Source organism: Trachurus japonicus, chromosome 11 (assembly GCF_045865225.1).
Source record: "Trachurus japonicus isolate A0001 chromosome 11, Traja_1.0".
Classification (NCBI taxonomy): Eukaryota; Metazoa; Chordata; class Actinopteri; order Carangiformes; family Carangidae; genus Trachurus; species Trachurus japonicus.
Genome location: NC_140917.1, coordinates 34,370,142 through 34,392,751, shown reverse-complemented (window position 1 = coordinate 34,392,751; position 22,610 = coordinate 34,370,142). Strand labels below are relative to the sequence as shown.

The 22,610-nt window shown below is 39.0% G+C and overlaps 1 protein-coding gene across 1 annotated transcript; it reads left to right on the top strand.

Annotated features, from left to right (window-relative positions):
• Nucleotides 1–992: 992 nt before the first annotated feature.
• Nucleotides 993–7,937, top strand: LOC146979196 (CMP-N-acetylneuraminate-beta-galactosamide-alpha-2,3-sialyltransferase 1-like). Its single transcript, XM_085790428.1, has 6 exons — nucleotides 993–1,263; nucleotides 3,785–3,981; nucleotides 4,254–4,421; nucleotides 5,040–5,079; nucleotides 5,230–5,349; nucleotides 7,728–7,937. Exons 1-6 carry the CDS (start codon nucleotides 1,006–1,008, stop codon nucleotides 7,893–7,895), a joined length of 951 nt encoding a protein of 316 aa, XP_085646554.1. The 5' UTR covers nucleotides 993–1,005; the 3' UTR covers nucleotides 7,896–7,937.
• The last annotated feature ends 14,673 nt before the right edge of the window (nucleotides 7,938–22,610 follow it).

Below are 22,610 nucleotides of genomic sequence, written 5' to 3'. Positions count from 1 at the left end.
TCTCTATATCTCTCTTGCTATTGTTTCCTCTCTGCCTGATTGGCTAAATACAGTCATGCATTCTGTTGATTTCAGGGAAGTGACATCTGATCAGATGGAATTTGTAGAGATCCGTTTTAGAACCAGGTGAGCTGACAGGTGACGAGCCGAGGGCTGAGCATTAAGTTACTGCCCAACTCTAACAGGTAAGCCATCATTATTCACTATTTTTATTTTCTTATTTTTTATAGTTTTTATCCTGTTGTCTAGCAATACAGTAAACTGTCAAGTTTACAGTTACTTGGTAAACAGACAAGTTTTTTTTCTTTCCTTTAATAGAATAAGCTATATTTTAAAACAGTATTTTAATACATTTATTGAGTGATCAAAGCTGTATATCATGGCTATAATCTTTGTTACAGATGTAATGAAATACTCTTGTACTATTCTCACTACTGTCTTGTCTAATGCTGATTCTAAGCCTTAACACCACATTTTCATTTACTTTTATTTGATTCCTTCTTTCTTAGATGATCACTGTTAACGTTATTGTTCCCTGTAGAAGCAATGTTCTATATTTACATTTAGGCTACTGTACAGTACAAATTGAATTGTTTGAATATGTTGAATAGTAGTAGTAGTAGTAGTTTATTTGTCCCCGTAGGGAAATTGAGAGAACAGGAGAATGACTCAGCTGTTGAGTCCTTAAGTTGAAGTTGAAATCTTTTCTCTTGGCTCCCAGCAAGTCTTAAAAAAAATGCTCTTTTAGAAAAGCAGGTTATACTGTGGATCAGAAATTATTTTGTGGTTCATCTTGTTTTCCTGACTTTTGCTGGAAAAGGGTGTAATACATTGCACCAACAGATTTATGTAAAAGCTTAGCGTGGCGACACTGCTGTTGCTGTCCACAACAAGTCCAGCCTGAGTTTCTAGTTTCATGTTGTGCTGTAAACTTGATATCAACTCACCTGTACCTGTCGTTGTTGGTTGTATCCACAGACCAGGTCACATTTCTTCTCCATTCAAATGGCCAAGATGCTTGTTGGAATGAAAAAACTCAGGGCTGTTACATTCCTCCTGTCCATCGCTGCAGTCACCCTGTTTATCAGCCACTTGTGGAATGTGTCTGTATTTTCCCTCGGCTCTGATGAGTCAAGCGTTTGTTCGTGTCCCAAGTGTTTAACAGACGGTGATCCCTGGTTTACTGAACTTATCAAGTCGTCTCCTAAGCCCTCTCTGTCAGGAAAAAGTGCAATCTCAGAGGAAGATTTCATTTGGTGGAAGGTAAATGTCAACTTATCTTTTAAGACACAGCAAAATCTTCTTCCTCCGTTTCACTGGTGATGAGTCTGGAGACAGGTGTCCTTTAGCAAGAACTATAGCCGACCTATTCTCTGCCCTCATTTTCTTCATCAGTTTGAATCAGTTTATTCCACAGAACAACTAATTACCATCATTATTATTCATTAAAAATTAAATTTAAGAGTAAACATAGGTGTTGTAACACCTGTGTCACACACAACTGAATAAAGATTGATTCGCTGCAGAGCAATGTTTGTAATTCACTTTTTTATTAGTTTTCAACAAGAAAATACATACATACATACATACATACATACATACATACATACCACAAGTCTAAACCAAGCCCAAACAGAGCCTCTACAAAAAACAAAGACAAAGAAACGTACAGAGGGAGCCCAACAGTATACCTACACCTATACAAATACAAATGCAGACTGGTGACAGGAGTTAGCCTAATTGGTGCAACCCACCATTGTATCAAGATGCTGCAGTATAAGAGCCCCTTATTTTCATTTATAACTCTTCCTTGTCTCACAGCCTATAACTAAGTCGTTCATAGGAAGCAATCTTAACCATCTCGTCGAACCATTCGTTCACCTGTATAACTTATTTCGTTTTTCCAGTGTCGCAACACTACCCTGCATCAAGTAATAAGCTGTTCTAGACCATACCATCTGGTGGACAGTTAGTTCCCTTTGGTAACACACCTAATAGACAAAGCAGTGGTTGTTGTACCAGAGTAGAGGACATCACAGTGTTAATAAATCAGATAATCTTAGACCATAGTAAGTCTATCATGGGGCATGAGTACAACATACAAAAGTAGCCTACCACAAAAAGTGTCACATTTCTAAGTCCTAACCGTGCCATTTTACATGGGGTCCAATAAGTTCTATTAATAATTTCATAACTAATCAAACAGGTCTGCAGTTCCCTCAATACTTAAACCATGATTCAATAATTTGTCCCCATGTATGCACCAGATATCTCTTCCTCTACAGAGCAATGTTAACCAGTGAAAAATAGCAATATTTTTCATATTAGCAACCAATTACTGTAGCTAACATTATCATGCCTAACTTTTTCTGGTCCCTGAATATCAGGTCAGTAAAACATAATGTAGCAATCATGTTTCTTGAACACCATGATTTCTTCACTGGAGGAAACTCTGGAAGTTCCCTTTCCCCTGAATGCTGTTTACTGAACTGTGCAGACACTGTGTGGTTTCAGACATGGGGCAGTGATTACAACACACAAGTGTGGGTGTGACTTTGTTCTCTTCTCAGGACTCCATTACATGCAATTCGACATTTTTTTGCTTTGTTTATTGTACTTTTAACAGTTCCTTGAGGCTGTTTCTTGTTAAAGGGATAGTTCAACATTTTGGCAAATTGGCCCACTGCCATAATCCCTATAGTCATAGCAGTAGGTTTGTTACCTTTAATTGTCGGTGCAAGCTATTTTTAGAACGGTGGAGCAGAGCTGTGAGCTGCTCAGAGCTATGCTACGGAGGCTAATGGGATTTTTTGGTTTTCCTCATCAAACTCATCAAATACACAATCCAACAACTCCAAAACGCTCTGGTGGACAAGTTATGACCTGCACATTCACCACGCTATGAGATAATAATGGAACGTTCGAGGTAAATGCAGGGACTGCTTTTTGAAAAACTGTCCCTGAAGGCAACCCGCATCTGCGGTTTTGCATGAATTTACCTCTAAAACAACTCTGTCTGGTAACGTTCTGTTATTATTTCATAACGTGGTGAATGTGCAGGTCACAACTTGTCCACCGGAGCATTTGGGAGTTGTTGGATTGTGTATTTGATGAGTTTGATTGAGTTTGATGAGGGAAACCAAGAAATCCCATTAGCCGTAGCTCTGACCAGCTTGTGGCTCTGCTCTGCCGTTCTAAAAACAGCTTGCACCAACAGTTAAAGCAGAAGTAAGCGATCCGGTCGTTTTGGCTAACTTCCTGTCAGCGGATGGAGTGAGCGGTCCCCGCCCTCGTCCCTATGTCCACATGCAGGCATATCGTCCTCAGTCTATGCACAGAGAGGACCACCCCTTTATGCCGTTCTCTCTCCTCATTGGATAAAGGTTGTAGGATACAAGGAAAGTTTTCTCCTCGGCTTACAGCAGAGCAGAGTGACTGACAGACCCGTGTTTCGGACCAAACACTCTATATAAGTGATTGCTGTTGGAAGATATAACTATTTAAGACTTATATTAACACAAACATTCCGCTTACTTCTGCTTTAAAGGTAACAAACCTCCTGCTATGACTATAGTGGTTATTGGCAGTGGGCCAATTTGCAAAAATGTTGAACTATCCCTTTAAGACCGATGCTAAAAATGACTGTCGACACACCGATGACACATTAGTAACAAAGAATTGTGGTCAGTGTAACCCTCAGTAACAAAGTGTTTTCTGAGTGCTTCACAATATAATGATGTAACAGTGCTAATGTTCTTAATGTTCTGTCTGTTATGTGTGTCAGCGCATTTACAGAGAAAGCTACAACTTCAGTTACTACAATGCAACAGTGAAAAGCTTGTTTGAGACGTTCCCACCCACTCCAGCTGTTGTAGAAGGCAGCCCTGAACGCTGTAGGACTTGTGCTGTGGTGGGCAACTCTGCTAATCTGAAGAGATCACATTATGGACCTCTGATAGATTACCATGACATCATAATAAGGTAAAGCTTCAGAATTATAGAAATGTGCATGTGTTTGTCATTGAATGATAACAACATTAATGCCTTTAAAACATGTATAGTGTGAGTGATGTTGTTGCCAAATTCAGATAAATGTTCCTGTGAAGTTCAACAGAAACACCTAAAATCCAGTCATCTTTTTTTTCTGCCAATACACAACATGAGCATCATTTCCATTGAATGTAACTCTCAGTCACCATATAACTGGCCTGTAATGGCATGATATTCAATATGTCCTCCCTTGTATTATTCAGAATGAACCGTGGGCCTACCAAAGGTTATGAAGCAGATGTTGGGAGCAGAACAACTCATCATGTGATGTATCCAGAAAGCGCTGTTCCTTTGAACAGCACCACTCATCTAGTGCTGTTTCCATTCAAGATTAAGGATTTACTATGGCTTCTCCAGAAATTCAATCAAGGGTGAGTATTCAAGGCTACTCTCTCTATCGTGTTCCCCAATTGAGAGGCTGGCCCCCAAATGCACCTAAATAAGCTGTTCTGAGTGCAGATTTACGCAGAGAGACAGAGAGGGCCTGGAAGCAGATTTTTTTCCCACTATGGTCACGCCAAGACCCGCCCCACCAGGCCTCTGATTGGCTTATCATGATGCCCTCTACTCTGCTGGTTGGGTTTAGGCATGAAGAAGGGAGTGGTTAAGGTTAGGGTAAGATGCAGGTACAGGCTTACTGTACGTTCACACCAAAAGTGTCGGGAATGTCGCGGCGGCCAGATGTCATTCATTTTCAATGGAGATGGGTGTCGAGGGGCGTCGAGAGTGTCAAATTAGAATTGAGAGAAGTTCAACTTTATGCAAATGAGGAGCGTCGCCGTGGTGGCGGCAGCCAGTTGCAGACCAGTAGTCTCACAGCGGGAGAAATTGAGAGTGCCTGAGTGGACACATCTTCCACGCTGCTCGAAAGTCCCGCCCCTTAGCATTCTGGCCATTATAAATGGGTTTTAATGTCATGATTGCAAAACAATACTTAATCTGTACTTAATTGCACTTTATTCTAAATGAATGCTCCCTCCCTCCAACAGAAAAAATACTGCTGCCAATTCAAACCCTAACAAGGATCTGGTGAGTATTTAATAGTATTTTATATTTTAACTTGAATGTCTTGCACTGTAGATAGCCTATCTAGCAATACAACAATATTGTATTGTGAATTCATGGTAAAAATGAATGGTTGTAAGTGTCAGAATGAGGGCTGATTCTGCTTCATAACAGGTGATGATCCTCAGTCCAGCTTTCATGAAATACGTTCATGAAAGCTGGCTCGAGAAGAAAGGCAGATATCCATCCACTGGCTTTCTGACTGTGGCTCTCAGCATGCACATGTGTGATGAGGTAGGTTCAATACTGACTGACAGTTGGTGACAGTGTCCCAGTAAAGTTAAAGAGGAGGAAGAAGTAAAAAGAAATGCATTCATGAAGTGTCTGATGCATTATGTGCTTATCTGTGCATCTGTGCATTGGCAGTGACAGATAAACAGCTATTTATAGACCTTTTCAGAGAGTATAAACAAATACTACTAAAGTGCTGAAGACGGTCTACACCAGTCTGCTGGAAAGCATAATCTCATACAACATCACATGTTGGTATGGGAATCTGGGGGCCAAAAGCAAAAGTAAACTTACAAAAATTATAAACACAGCTAGTAAAATTATACTGAACCCCCAGAGGCAGCTAGGGGAAATTTACACGACTCAGACTAGGAGGAAAGCCACACAGATAGCCCAGGATCCTTTACATCCTCTAAATCATGCATTTGAAAGACTCCCATCAGGAAGGAGATTCAGGGTCCCTGTATCAACAAGAAACATTTTCAAGAAATCCTTTGTACCTACATCAATTGTCTTGCTAAACCAAATTAAACCAAATTAATGAATCAATCAGGATCAGGTGATTTTGATATAGAGAGCTGTTTATTTATTTATTTTTCATTATTCACTACTTTTTTTTTTTTTTTACTCTTATTTATTTACTCACCTGGATCTTTTTATGATCTTTTTATGCTTCTTAACAGACGGGAAAGGTGCGGGAAGCTCTTGTGTGTCCTGTGTCTTGTGTGTTCTTGTGTATCCTATTGTGAATGACTACTATGTCTGTTTTTATCTTGTATGAGGCCAAAGATGAATTTCCACGGCAGTGGACAATAAAGACTTCAATTCAATTCATACAGGTGTTACCAAGGATACTAATTAAGGCTCCATTCCATTTAGTGTACCAGAGCGTTTTCTAATGAGCCACACCTGTCTTTGTTTATACTCTCTGAAAAGGTCTATTCATAACTGGTACTGTCACTTCACAACTATTGAAGTGGAAAATAACAGCTCAGTCACAGAAAAAGCACAGGTGTACCTAACAAGATTAATTGAGCCGTGCCAGTCACGCTCTCTCTCTCACACCGACCACAGTCAGTGTTAATCAGTGAGTAATTATATACATCTGTGTCAGCTGCTCTAGTCCACAGTGAAAGGCTGTTTCATCCCGTGAAGTCATGTGAAAATACAATCCTCCACCTCAAATGTGTTTTTGTGTAGAGTATGTTAACTCTCTGGTCACTGTTTGGTTAGAGATGTGTGTCATCTATTTGAGAGAGACTCACCAGAAAAAAGAAATTAACAAAAAACATTAAAGGGACATTGTGTAACTTCTCCTGTTATCTATTCACTAAAATCAATTATTTCATTCAAAAGTATGTTTTCATTAATCACCCCCATCAACAAACTGAACAAAACCCAGCGGAGACACCGGAGCTGTCGGCTCAGGTCGAGGTGGCGTCTGTGAAAAGTCACCGTGGTAACGCAGTGAGGAGGAATGGAGCGTTACACCAGTCAGTGTTAGGGTGTTTTCACACATGTTTAGGTAGTGCTCACCCTAGTGCGCACCAAATGTTAAAATGATACACTGTTTCATTTTTCAGTTAGTGCGGTTCAGAGCGATAGATATAACATTATATCTATCGCTCTGGTGCGGTTGCCTTCACACCTGCTTTTTGTCACTCGGGACCAAACTTGGAGAGCGTCATGTCTCCATGACTACCGGTTGAAATCTGGAAGCGCTGATTGATAAAACTTTCATGATGGAGACTCAAAAGCCGGTTGTTAGCTCTGGTCATTTATTTCTATATTGTTTGCATGTATAACTCTTGGCAAACGATAGTTCCGATCTATTTTTCTAGTTTGGTACTTCCGGTTGCGTTCACCCAGCTCGGTCCCGTTAGTTCCCGGTTAAACGTTAAACACGGGCGGACCTCTGCTGCTCGGTAATCAGCTGCGGACACGCACCGACCGTCTGCCCCGCTGCTGCTGCTTCGTTTGTGGGACAGAGCTGCGTAGGACCTGAGCACCGGGCGGTCTCCCCGCTGCGTTAACCCGTTGTCAGTGACTACGGGAGCCCTTTTAGCTCAAACTTGTTGAGTTCGCCTGGCAGTTGGGTCGCACCAGAGTGCGGTTGCTTTCACACATCAACTAGTGCGCACCAGAGTGCGGCTGAAGCCGAACCGAGACCACCTCCTCAGGCCGCACTAGTTTTGGTGCGCATTAGAGTGCGATGTGCTTTCACACTGACCCAAGCGGGACCAAATTTAGTGCAATCTAAATTTAGTGATCTTTGCTAGTCTACACACATCTTTTGTTTTAAAAAAAAAGGCTACGAAAACCTATAAAATAAATGTCAAAAATAGTACCTTAAATTCTAGGTTTAATGTGTGTTTTCTCAGATCAGTGTCTTTGGGTTTGGTGCCGACAGTGATGGAAACTGGGGTCATTATTTTGAAGTACTCCACAACAAAAACCTGAGAACTGGACCTCATCCTGGAACACATGAATATAAAGTCATTGAGGAACTTCACAAGACAAAGAAAATCCATTTTTATAAAGGATTGTAATTTTTGCCTTTATCTTTCTGTTAATTGCATTAATATGAGCAACATCATGTACTTTGATTTCCTTCATATCTCAACGTCCTTTTTGTTAGAAGGTTTTGTGTTCTATAAACTGCAATGGCAAATATATTTTGTTTAAATTGTACAAAAAATATTCAGAGACAACATATGTTCAGAATTGTTTATTTAATAGGATTAACCCCTTGAGAGGAATCCTCTCGTTTTCGAGGGGGTCCTGAAATACATTACAAACTAAAATAAAGGGACAAAACACAATCAACAATCTACAAACATACAACAACAAAGACAACAGACATCAACACAAACATAAAGAAATGAGTAAAAGAATAAGCACAACCTCTCGATGGCCGCAAATGGCCATAGCAGAAGCCTAGTAGAACTAAAAAAAAAAAAAGTAATAATAACATAATGTTGCAAATTGAAATTACAGTGTGTTACAAATAATAGGCTATTGATATAACATCATCTGAAACATGTGCAATTTAACTCAAAATAAGAAGACAAAGAAGATTTAAACCTATGAAAAGAAGTCAATGAACGATTAGATTATTCCAGTCTGATGGCGCTTTAAACATAAATGCTCTTTTACCAATTGTTTTGTTCACTGTAGGAATAAGGAAAAAGTACTGAGATTGCCGTAATTGATATGTTGTGGAATATGTAATCAAAAATTGTCTTCTTAATACTGAGTGAGGGCCATTTGAGTGTATTATACATGATGCAGTGATGAGTGTAAAAATAACAACCAAGAGCAAATCTACAAAGACTGTTATATGTTGTGCTGAGGGGTAGAAGATTGGTTTTGGATGCATTTATAAAACATCAGCAGTAAGGCAAGTTTCCTTCGAACATCAAGTGTAAAACAGTTCTTGGATCAAAATTAAACACTGATACCAGTGGCGGCTGGTGCTAAAATAAATTGGGGAGGCGTCAGATAAATAAGATAAATAAAGAGCATTGCTGACTTCACATCCAGCCAACTGTGTTTGGCATGACACAGTGGGGAGAAGCGTCGTGTAACTTGCCTGCTGCTGGATTTTTAAGTCAGGTGGTCCAAGCCCCTGTAGCCTATCCTTTTTTTTTTACTCAAGCGAACGCCTCGTGAAAGGATTATTTCGTAAAGAAACAACTGATTTTTCTTTTGCCGCCGCCGCCGCCATTGTCTCCTGTCTTGTTGTCTGTCTGCTCCGTGTGCACGCGGGTGTGTCCGTAACTGTTTGAGTGACAGGCACGGCTCGCTGCCAGGGGAGTGACTTTGATTGACAGGTAGCCTATCATGAATCAATCCGATTGGATGAAAAAATGACCCAAACGCGCTGATTGGCCACGGGCGGAGGAGAATTTTGAAGTAACCAATTAGAGACCAGCATGAAGACACATGGAAGCCAAAAGTTTAAGAGCCCACATACACACTCATTAGGCCGGCGCCCGTCGCTATTAAAACAACCCCGAATGAGCCCAATATGGAATGGAAAGGCTTACAAATTTCAAAATACAACCCATTGTATGAGTGAACACTGAACAGATATGGTAATTACTTTTTATTATGTTATTTATGTTTACTGTGTTTACACTTTTTCCTGAAATTTTGATGAGGGCGGCGCCCTAGCGCTCCCTATTGACCGGCCGCCACTAACTGATACCAAAGTTGATTTTACAAAGAATATAGTCGATATGAGGTTTGAAAGTAAGTTCTGAGTCAAGCCATAATCCTACATATTTCAATTGTTCAACTCTATGCAGATTCATACCATCATTACATGTTATGATTAAGTTATTAGATTTCATTTTTAGGTTATGTTTTGTACCAAGACCATGGAGTAAGATTTTGTTTTATTAATCAGCAGTCTGTTAGATGACAGCCAATTATGTACAGCATCAAAGTCTGATTGAAGGGCATTTTGTATCTGTAAAATATTAGACTTAGTGGTATAGATGACAGTATCATCTGCATATAGCTGAGCTGAAGTATATTTTATTAGAGAGATGTCTTTTTGCAATTGAACTTATTTTTTTTATCAAAAAAGACTTCATACGTTGTCTAATACATATACTGTATTTTAATTCATTTTTAATTTTAAATATTTTTTTAAAAATTTTTCAAATATTCCTTCTTTGACTGTGTGATGTATCTCACCAAGCACTTTATTAGCCCCAAACAAGTTACATCGTGCAATGTATAACATGTGTTAGTGCAACAGAGAATGTGTCTGTATACAGGCATTGCTGCTAATTCTGTTCATTTCGTTCTTGGGACATACTCTCATAATCATTTGGAGCTCTGTCAGGGGATGTGGAGGGTTTGGTCGACAAATGTCTTTTATAGAAATATTCATCAATAATGTCTTAACACTGAATGTTTGTCTTTTACTAACTGAAGTTGATATTGTGCCTTACTGATTAATAAATAAAACAGAACACCAATGTTTTACTGACTGATGAAATAAAGCTGAACCTGTGTCTCTACACTGGAGACTGCAAAGCTGCACACAGTTACCTCATCAGAACTAACACTGAACACATTCTCCACCTTGACATTACTGATCAACACTGAATATATCTCACTGATGATTGTTTTAGATTGAGCACTTACTCATTTTACCCAATTAAACAAGTTAATCCTGTGTGGTGTGAAACATTTGCCTTCATGTACCTGTTTATGCATTCACTTTAAGTAGTAGTAAAGTTTAGTCTCATGTTTTACTAACCAATTGTGTCTTTTTTTTTTTTCTAACCCCCTGAGTTTAAAGCAAACCCATATAGATTTGTGTTCAGCTTAATTCATAATGCAATGAGTACCAGTAACCTGTTTGATCATTCAGAGGCAAAGTTGAGGGCACACAGAGCCACAGTGAAAGCAAAACATCTCCAAGGCCGAAGGGAGGAGAGGATGAGAGGCCTGAGCCCTGCTGAATGAAGCATTGTGAGGAAGAGCTTTAATGATCTGTATTACCTGCCCCGACCCCTCAGACACCTGGGATGGAGAGTTATGTCAGTGTAGGGAGGGCTATGTTGTGTTTCAGGCCCAGAGGTCCGTGTGCTGGAAAGATGGGACCAACCTGTGCCAGCCAGAGGGCACCAACGAAGGGAGGGCTAAGTTTAAACCACAGCCACTCCCCACCTGTTTTTGACCAATAAGAATTAACTAGAAACAGCATTTCCTAACGGAACATGCGTGTGAATGCTGAAACCCAATGCTGAACCATGCTGAATTAGCAGAATAAATTGACAAAGACATGCGGAATGGCATACAAGAAACATGTCCATGGAAGGAATTGAACCCACAACTCCATGAGTGGTAACCTAACACACTAACCATACGGCCACAGAGAACCTGAGTTACAATGAGCTTTATACTATGAGGAATCAAAGATTGTCCAATGACAGCTGAATAATTGGAATCAAAAGTCAAGCAATGATGTGAAATGACTGAGGCAGGAATCGAACTTATGACCTTATGATCATAAAGCCTTCACTCTGCCACTCGGCTACAGAGAGCACACTGCTTTCAAGACTGTTGTCATTCATTGTAATGTGATGATGTGCTGCAAACTGGTATGAGTAATCAAGGAGATAACAAACACCTGTAACCAATTGAAGGCGGTGGAGGAGAGCAGAATTCAACATAACATAACAAGAGTTCTTCCCTTGGATTCAAACCAGTGACCTTTGGGTTGACAAGCGGCCACCCTACCCCCTATACTACAGTGGAGTTGTGCAAAAGAGGTTGAGACTTTCATGAATGTGAGATTTTTCAATGATGCTTAAAAAAAAAGTAAGGAAAGTGCAGAAATTAGCCACACCAAGCAAGAAGAGGACTTTTTTGTGACCTGTGACTATTTTTTGGTGAATTAAAATGAATTAAAAAGCACTTAAAGGGATAGTTCACCCTAGAATGATATTTCGCTCATTATCTACTCACCCTCATGTTGACTAAGGGCTGGAAGAAGTTTCAGATTCCTCCGTCCCTTCTCTGAGTTACAGGGGGTCTTGGTGTAGCAGTGCATGTCCATATAACGGTTGTAAAGGGACACCAGAGCTCTTCGTAAAAAAACACACACAAAAAAACATCCAAATACCTCTATGCTGCTCGTATGTAATGTCCGTCTTGTGCTGAAGCCCCAAATTGCGTAATTGTCCCGAAAAAAATTAAATAAGTCTATATTTTAAGCTTGTTTGTAGCGGAAGCTTCTCAAAGCTCCTCTTCCTGGTCCGTCCAAATCTCGCGTGATTTGCGCCGGCGTCAGTGCGGTTACTGCGAATCACGCGAGATTTGGACGGACCAGGAAGAGGAGCTTTGAGAAGCTTCCGCTACAAACAAGCTTAAAATATAGACTTATTTAATTTTTTTCGGGACAATTACGCAATTTGGGGCTTCAGCACAAGACGGACATTACATACGAGCATCATGGAGGTATTTGGATGTTTTTTTGTGTGTGTTTTTTTACGAAGAGCTGTGGTGTCCCTTTACAACCGTTATATGGACATGCACTGCTACGCTGAGACCCCCTGTAACTCAGAGAAGGGACGGAGGACTCTGAAACTTCTTCCAGCCCTTAGTCCACATGAGGGTGAGTAGATACAGTAATGAGCGAAATATCATTCTAGGGTGAACTATCCCTTTAACAGCAAGTTACAAAGTTGAGCTCCTTCTCCTGCTCTCATTCAGCCCAATGCATTGGGCTGAATGAGAGCAGAGAGCTCCCTGGCTGCATTTAAAAAATATTTTAAATTATTATCTAAGAATGGAAGAATGAAGAATGGAATGGAATTGTTTGTTTGTGTATGTGTGCATGTGTGACTGCGTGTGAGTGTCTGTGTGTGTCTGTGTGTGAGTGTGATGCCTGTGTTTGTGCGTGGACATCCTCTGTCAGTCTGGTTTATCATGTGTGTGTGTGGGGCTGTGTTTAAAAACATCTTAACGAGCGGCCAGGCTGCACCAGCACCTGTTCTATTTATAGACATGATAACGAGCTGGCCCCTACAGCTGGAGCAACTGCACACAGAGCAGAGCAGAGCAGAGAGATTTGAGCTCTGTGCAGCTTCCCAAAACAGCCCATAAAAAGAGAACCGTAACTCTTATCAGAATGTGGCCATGACTACTGGGAGAGGAGACCTTCCTGAGCACATTCATGTGCATTAAATGTTTGTAGGGCAAAAACTTTTCTCAGGGTCGCAAGGTAGAAAAGGGGGCATTTCTGCTTTTCTAAAAAAATCAGCTCCTACTTTTATATTGAAGTGGATGAGCCACTGGAGCGGGTCTAGCTGCACAATTAGGCTCACTGAGACAATTCTGTAAGTCTGTCTGCTGTTTTGAGCACATTAAATGAGACACGACAAGTGTGGCTACAAACCGGTGAGGAAATCATGTGTCTAGAGTTTAATTTGTGGCCGTGCTGGCAATTTATCCAGAAAAAATCCTGAATGTTTTTTCGATCCCTCTCACTCTAACGATGATGTCACTCACTCTGACCCAACCCCATACACACTCATTGAAAAGTGTGAAATTTGTCAGAAATCCTCATGTGCTTTTAAAGGATTTATCTCAAAAACGGTGCAAGCTATGAAAAAGTTGTAAATACAGGATGAATACATTAGAAGTTTGTCTACAGCTCAGAATTTGAATGAAGTCTCTAGCTGAAAGTATGTGGACGCTTTAAAGGCTGAAAGAAGTAAGAAGATTTGAAGAGTTTCAAGACTGTTCCAATGCATTCTCTATGGGGAAAAAAAAATCAGAAATAGTTGAATATTGCAAAAAGTATGAATAGTTGAAAAGAGAAAAGACATAGCACACCTGTCCCGAAAAGGCTGAACATTTTGATATTTGAATTGTTGAAATAGCACAAAGTATGAAGGACTAGTTACATGACGAAGAAAGGCAGAAAATGGCCGAACCGAATAACAATAGTGTGAATGCTTCCAGCATTCACACTAATTACACACACATAGTACGAGGTATTAAGAATTAATGTAACGCCTTTGTTTTGGGCAGATGACAGAGAATTCTCGCTCTCTTGGGATGGTGGTTGCAGCCAACTGCTTGCAGACTGCGATTTCCTGAACAGGAGAGTTTCTTGTAGATTCCTTTGATGATCCAATTTAGTTATAGTTAACCGGAACGTCGTTGTTTGAGAGCAGAGGGAATTGGATCCTGACAAGCTGTGCATGGCGTTACTGTAGAGAACTGCTCCATGTTGTTCCGGTTGTCATAAGGTTTTTTAATGAAAAAGCATGTTACGCAATAAGTGAGAGGAGTTGTCCATTTAGTGAGCTCTTTGGAAATATAATGTTGTTACTTATTGATGTAATACAAATAAAAGCCCATTAAGGATTATGTTGGAAAAGGGACAAAGGAAATTGAGTGCCAGCCTCTTTGTGGGTCCTTTGGAATCATTACCACAGCAAACCATGACTCTTATAATATATAGCTATCTGACCTTAGAAAATTGTGCTGTTGTGCCAGACATAACATAAAATAAGAAAGTTTAACCACATTACGGAAGAATTCTGGAAACCACTGCTGTCAATCTTTACAGTATTTTTTTTGTTTGTTTTTGTTTTTTTTTACAGTCTATCTATCTGTCTGTCTGTCTGTCTGTCTATGGTCATTATCTCTGCCTCCTAAGTGACAGCACTGAAAACTGACCTCGGGAAGTTTTAAAGATGCTTACAGTATTATGTGAAGACGCAGCAGGCACAAGGTTGACATCTGCTGACAGATTTGTATGCTACACTTACCACATCCTCTAATACATTTTGCAGCAAATTGCAATCCATTTATCTCAGCCCTAACGTATCCAGACTGGATTTCTGTTAACAACTTTCAAATATGCATTTGATAAATATGTTAATATATTTTATTTTGCAACATATAAAACATATATATATACACCCCCGAGAATGAAATATAAAAATGTTAACAGTTTACCATGTCACAAATGTCAATTATTGGACAAACTGATTAATCCAGGTGTGTCTGACCATTATGACTACTCAGTACTACTGGATCAATCAGTTTGTCCAATAATGTAAGACAGGAAATAAAGGAGCTGCCTTAACTTCAGGAAGTAGTGGAACTGTGCATAGAGCCCATTAGTAATTAGCCTACACAGCATTGATGTATAATTATAATTATAACGAACTGATGGATGATTGATCCTCAATGTTTAAAAAAAAAAAGCATAATAATGTTCAAATAAAGAAAAGAAAATTGGGCTGAAAGTTAATGTCCCATTTTACCTGAAACATGCAGAACGGAGAGAGAAGGGGTCTCAGTGAGTTTATAGGTCTGTAGTTTCTAAACAAATCTACTTTATAACATAAGAATAATAATAACTTCATAACAGAAATATTGAAAAGATCTGCTATAAATGATGAAAACATCGATAGAGTGAGTAACAACCTTTTTTGATGTTGGTCTGGTAATTCTACCAAAAAGTGTAATAAACATACCTTTATGATCTGCAACAGGCATCTTAAGTGATTACAATTAAAAAAGCAAGTTGTATACAAACGTCTGACTTTTAAAAAATGGGAATGTATTATTTTTGATTTGTCAGTGAGTTGCATCCAGAACAATGCAGATCAATTAGAAGCACAAGTATGACATCTAGTGGTGAATGTTCATAATGTGTTGAGTCTCACTTTCAGTTCCTTACAAATAAATATCTCAGTTAATTTGACATTATCAAAATTACACACACACACACACACACACATATATATGTATATACATGTAAGTATTTCCAAGTTCTATTTACTTGTATTTTCATGCTCATATGATCCCCTCAGATTCTTGATACATACAATCTACACAAATCTGTTTTCCCAATACACTAAATGTCATTGTGTTGTTACAGAAATGTATAGAAAAATTTGCAACATGTCAGGACTTCCCCTTTAACTGTTAAGGAGTCTGAAAAAAAATCAAGAAAAAATACAACATACAAGTGGACCATTTACATTATTTTATTTAGATTTCCAAATCATTACATGGGGTATGTGGGTGCCACACATTAAACCTTTTGTCAACATCTTTTTTTTTGACAATCAGTCAATATCTACCCATCAGTATTCCTCAGTTTGTGAGATAATGAGGAGCTCCTTGGCACAGCAGCACAAAATGACAAACAGCACACGAAACAATCTACTGTTTATCATAGTCGACAATTAAGTGGTGTACTTAAGTAAAACAAATTGTGGTAAAAATAAACTCGTCCTGGCACTAACCTACCTATTCCTGTTGATTAATGGATGAATCCAAAAATTAGACTGCTCCTGTTAGGCCCTACAACAGGATCACTATTAATAGAACAATGTTTAAGAGGTCAACATGAAGGCAAGAATAGGAACTCTTGATTGAGTTTGAACGCATCACATCCTTCACTACCAATCATTTTACTATCTTCTACCTTTTATGCTGCTCTGTTTTCAACACCATAAAAACATTCAACACCATTACATAACATAACATTACTGTTTGTCTTTCATATCACCTGTATATATATTATTATTACTAGAGAGCTGCAGCAGCCGGAGACAAATTCCTTGTTAACATCCTTATAATAAATCTCATTGTGATAATAGGCATGATTATAGTCTATACTTGTCAGATCTATATTCATTTTTCCATCAAGCCTGAAGCTAATGATTGTATTCATTATTAATGATATTATTAAGCTTGATTAATCATTAAGCATGCCTGTAAAGTTGTCTGTGGCATCTTATCAAACCTCAAAGTGATGCATTCAAGTTGCACAGTCCAAACGCCCATCGGTATTATACAGAATATAAAAATATAAGTTTCACTGACAGATTAAGACAAGCAAATGTTTGGTGTTTTGACTTAATCACATGTCATAGTTGTTATCACATGATAAACCTGTGATATATGACCTTGATGTGAATGTGCTTCGCTCACTCCGCTTTATGTCAAAGTGTCACTTCCAGGCAGTTCAAGTAAACAACCTTCTCTCAGCCTCTGCTGCAACCAATCACAGCTGAGTGTAGGATGTTTACATGAACTGAGTCTGAACAACTGTTGTTGACTAAATAAATAAATTAAATAAAACACCACCAAAAACAAATTAATGACTTAATACAAAAGTTCCCCAACCAATACATTTGGATTTTAAAAGGTCAGTCAGATAAATGGACATAGCGTATGTGTCCATTCCTGTGTGGCTGGAGGCAGTCCACAGCAGCAAACATCAGACTGAAAGCTCTGTGGATAGACAGCTTCCAGTCGGGGATGTTTACAGCTCCAAACTACCAAAGTTCATTTGTAACATCTGTCCCTGACAGCAACGTGCACAGCCAGGCAAAGGCAAAATGCTGATATGTCATAAGAACTCCGGAGACAGCAGGGAAAGGGCGGAAAAGTTGAAGACTTCCTCTCATATGATCCCATTTGTGATATCAATGTCAAACCTGCTACAAAAATCAGTGTGGGCTTCCATCTGCAGGTATCACATTCACAGGAAGCAAAAACCATGGGAAATGATCATCTGACCACAGTGACACTGACTGCTGCTGTAGATGAATCCTGTTTTCAGCATCAAAGGCGTTATTGTCTGCTGCTTTGTATTTCAATACATAAACACTATAGATGGATAAGAAGAAGAAAAAGAAAAGTTAGCCTGACCTCATTGTCATTATACTGGTGTCCTGGCTGCTTTATCACACTGAAACTGATTAACATTTGTCAATGACAGCAGACAGAGACATTCCACTGCAGGCTCACTACCCCGCACCTCTGAGGTCTGGTCCTTTATGAACAGCGGCTACATGTTACTATGGATTTTGAGTCAGTTTTGAAATAGAAAACTTAGAGCTTTATTTAGACTCACGGAATTGCTTTAAAATGACTAATACATTAAGCGTATCATTTTAATAAGCACACGTTAACTGATACAGGCGCAGATCTTACACATCGTGTAAACGCTGTATATAACGGTAATGTCATGTCAGTGAAGTTGCACAGCTGGGAAACATACTCTGCTGCAAGGCCAGCTACTGTGTCCTATCCTGACAGGCTGCAACAGTGGAAAAGCTAACTTAAATAGCACAACAGCCTTCACTAACACGCGTCAAATGGTGTAAATACACCGGTGTCGCCAGCGAAACGTTCAAAGTAACTTTGACTCGTCAGGCGGAACGGCCAGAGCAAACAATATAATGTGGTAAGTGTTAGCACTAGCTCCTGTTAGCCAACGACCTATAGCTGCAGCTAGCTCGTTGACACAGCTAGCTCCTGTTAGCTCGTCTGTGACCCTAACCTTCTGCTGTCTGACGTCTCCTTACCGACAAATAAAGCGGATACTCCCGGACACCGTCACGTCGACACCTACCGCAGTGAATTAGTTTGAAGTTTGAGCCGATTTGCTCCTGTTCTGTGCTATTCTGAGCAGCCTGTTAAGTTTCCTTCCGTTTTCATTCACTTGTCTTTATTTTGACCTTTGGTTACTCGACACCAACATTGACGTCATTGCCATAGCAACAGAGTCCCGCCTACCCCGAGCCTGGACAGTGTGGGTAAAAATTGCATTTACATTTTCCGCCGGTCTTACACCCTGAAACAAACGGCATATGGAGAGCATGAAAGCACTGTTGTCATATGAAAAGTTATAAACTTAACAGGAGCAAGCTGATGGAGAATAAGAGCAGTTTTCTGCAGCCACAGAATGGGTAATTCCAGCTGTGTGTGTGCTGTTGTGGGAAAAAAAAGAAGTCATCATTTAGCCTAGGCTACTTAAAGCAAAAAATATCCCAGGAGAGTGACATGCCCGAAATAAACAAATTGATTGATAAAACATTCAGTTTCAAGTTAACAGAAAATGCCCTATTCAAAATAGTGTTTAGGTCAGAAATATTATGAGCAAAAGTGCTTCCATAAATCAAAGAGCCCCCAAAAGTGTTTTAATAGTGAGTTGTACTGATTTTAGGCACTTTGTAACTGTTTACAAAAATTCTATAGGCTAAATAGAGTTCACTATTATTATGGCTAAGAATACACTTTACTGTATAGCCATAGCTACATTATATGCACCTGCTGCATATGCATGCATTTAGTGAGGCTACTTTGTCTGTGTGAATTCCTAGCGCCCGCAACATGCAGCTATCTTATTAAATATTTGAGATTAGAATTAAAAAATAAAATAAAATCTGGAAAGAAATTTGCAATTACTGCACTTATGTACCATAGGCCTACCTAGGCCATATGAAGTAGGCCTACATCAAATATTATTATAGTCTTTCCTTTCAGACAAATTAAGGATTCAGATATCAAAGGATTTGAAGAAACTTGTGTGGCTCTGGAAAGTTATTGATATTTTACACTACTGTCTGACATTTTATGACCAAATGATCAAGGATCAAGATGATTGGTGGCCAATTCAATGATAAATTTGTAGATTATTATAGGCTATGATTTAAAACTACATAGGCAAATGATTAAAGATATAATAAACAGATTATGCAGTGATGAATGCCTTCATTGAAACCCAACCATTGTGTGTTCACAAGTGTTATGAAATAGTGTATTCAAACTTTGTCAGAGAATAACCTAGTACTCAGTGATGTGTATCAGACCAGATTGCTTTAGCTTCCAGTTCTTACCTGGCGTCCACGCTGCTCGGTTCAGTCGGTGCTTGAGGGAATGTTCAGTCCAGTCCAACACAAAAATCTGTCAGTCAGCAGCCGACAGTCACTGGGAGCCCACGTCCCTCTGACATGTCACCTGTGTGAAGACCGCTTTGACAAACACCTTGTAGCTCACCAGCTGATTGGTCGCTGCCTTAGGCTGTCTCCTTGATGTTTCATGGTATGGACATTCATCCATCCACAGTGTTGACTTGTTATGACATTATGTGATAAGTTGTGCATTCATTAGCCTAATTAATGGCTTGTGTGTTTGAAACATCAATGTGATCAGTTTAGACAGCCGTTTCTTGTTGGACATGTTTACTTCATCTCATGGGGCATTGTTTTGAGCTTTTGAGTATGAAAAAAACACTGAGCAGTGTGATTTGGAGAAACAAAGAGAGTACGAGGGCAGTTTAACCTTTTGATATTATCATAGAAACAAAGTAATCATGTCATCCAGCCTTTCTACAGGCTGAGCTGTAGTTTTTCTAAGCTGCTTTGACAGCTTCCTCCACATGAGGTCAGGCTTGATCCATCTCCTCTCTGCAGTGGAACCAAGTTAACTGTGAACTCTTGTGATGGATTATAGGACATTTATTCACTATTTAATATTCAGCACACATGAATGTGTTGCTACTGTAGATTACTCTAAGTACCCACTTTTTGGTCAGAAACATAAAGCAAGATCAGCAAATGCAAATTTCTAAAATTCTCTCTGAATATCTAATACTAACAATATTCATTAGGTTTCAGAAAAGTGGTGTAGCCCTCGGTATGTAACACTGGTGAAGATTTCTTAATAATTCATATAACATATCTCAGTTATTTCTTATGAGAAGACCGGGCGAAGAAAATCCATCTATAACCTAACCAGGAAAATTGATTCCCTTGTCATTCTGTGTGGTCTGAAATTGCCCAGAGCTATTATGAGAGAGACTGATTTTCTCTGTGCAGTGGAGTGGAACATTCTCTCCTTGTAGAGCTTTTTGCGAGATGTGAACAGATTCATAAGCAAGAGCACATCTAAAGAGGTATGCTGTCATGTGCTTTCAGGTAGATCTTTAACATGTTGAGCTCTAAGGAGTCGTGTTATCTCTGACTGTACATACGTATATACAGATATATAGTTAAAGTTAAAGCCAACATTAAGAGTCTTTGCGAGGTGGTTCAGGTGTACTATAATAAACTGAAGGTGTCGTTGTAGTTATCAGTATCAGTGCAAATTGTGTGGACGCTTTGAGTGCAATTCTCACCCAGATCAGCAAATACTGTATATTCATTGAAATACCAATGCACATGTCTCAGCTGACTTTATTTGTCAATATATGCCCCAGGTCACTCTCTCTCTCTCCCTCTCCCTCTCTCTCTCTCTCTCTCTCTCTCTTTATCTATCTATCTATCTATCTATCTATCTATCTATCTATCTATCTATCTATCTATCTATCTATCTATCTATCTATCTATCTATCTATCTATCTATCTATCTATCTATCTATCTATCTATCTATCTATCTATCTATCTACATACAGTAGCTATATATGCCATACATTCAAAAGTTTGGGCAGCCCTGGTTCAAATTTCTGTTACAGTTTTTCTCAGTCGCTTTGGTGCTTCTCTCACATCACTCTTAACATTTGCACAACAGTTAGTGCATTTCTCAGAACAATTATCACAAACTGCAAAACCTAGTGGATGACCTGCAAAAGCGCGTCACTTGCTCAAAATGGATTGTCCATCCCTCAAAAGCAAGTACTCATGTCAATGAAACTGTCAGTGTCGTCAAAATGAGAAGTCCTGACACCATCGTTTATGAACAAGATAGTCAAATGGCTTTGTCATGTTTTCATTAGGACACTTTATTCTCTAAGTGTTTTCCAATGCAAAACGTGATGATACTACCTGAAAATGCTCCAGACAGCACTATATACTACTTGTACAGCCATGTGAAAACTACAGTAAAGTTACACATTACTGTATTTAGTGGAGATACTGAATATGTTTCACATTTCTACTGTATGCTCTTTGCAATTCTGATTTGTTCACAGCGTTGTGCAAAGGAAAAATACACTACAGTCATCTACAACAAACATAAGAAACACTCTTTGGGTACAACTTTACGTAAACAATGTTGCAGTACATATAGTAACTGAACCTACAGAGTACTGTAAATCATTCCTGCACATCCAGACGTTCCAGTCACATTTTCATCTGTTTTTTGTTTTGTTTGTTTGTTTTATGTTACAGTAATGTGACTATGTGTTCTTGGCCAGGTCTCTCTTGTAAAAGAGATCTTGGATCTCAATGGGACAAACCTGGTTAAATAAAGGTAAAAAAAAAAAAAAAAAAAAATCACTCTGAAACAGATTCAATATTCCCAAAGATACAGTAATGTTATCCTTACATTGTATCTCTTTCAACCTTATGCCATTGTTTGTAATCACCGTTGCACAAAGGTCTTGTTCTTGTAGCAGAGTAAAAAGGGCTCAGTCTCTTCCACCTCTGTGAGGTTGTCTGGTAATCCTATGTGATGCAGAGTAGAATTACAGTAATGTACAGTACATGTACTGCATCAACCATTATTACTGTAGTGTACAATACTGTAAAAGTGCTTCCTACTTGTAAAATGCTGTTGTACAGTACCGTACTGTAAAGATGGGAAATCTTTACTGTGGTTGTTGTACTACAATACAATACAGTCAATCTGTTCTCTAGTGAAGCTGTGAGTCTAAATGTAAATGTAAAAAAGTTCTTGTCCCACTGTATCTTACAGTAATGCCTGACACAATGACAGCAGTGCAGATTGTTTAGTGCTGAATTACTGTCCAATACCATACATACCTGTTGTTCCTTACTGTAAATGTTTGAATAATTGAATTCACAGCTTCTCCCAACATTTAAAATTAGTTTGACAGATTTTGAAAACTAGTTCAACAATTTTGTATGTAATGACTCAAGCAATGAAATGAGGACTATTAGTTTTATAGGGAAAGACTATTCAGCGTTCAAAAGTATAGTTCATTTTGACTGACATGACATAAACAAGTGATAATGTT

Bases quoted from the DNA above. Each gene is read 5' to 3' on its own strand.
- LOC146979196 (XM_085790428.1), top strand. From the start codon at position 1,006: ATGGCCAAGATGCTTGTTGGAATGAAAAAACTCAGGGCTGTTACATTC. The intron at 1,264-3,784 runs GTAAATGTCAAC...TATGTGTGTCAG, and splicing joins AAGATTTCATTTGGTGGAAG to CGCATTTACAGAGAAAGCTA. The intron at 5,080-5,229 runs GTGAGTATTTAA...GCTTCATAACAG, and splicing joins CAAACCCTAACAAGGATCTG to GTGATGATCCTCAGTCCAGC.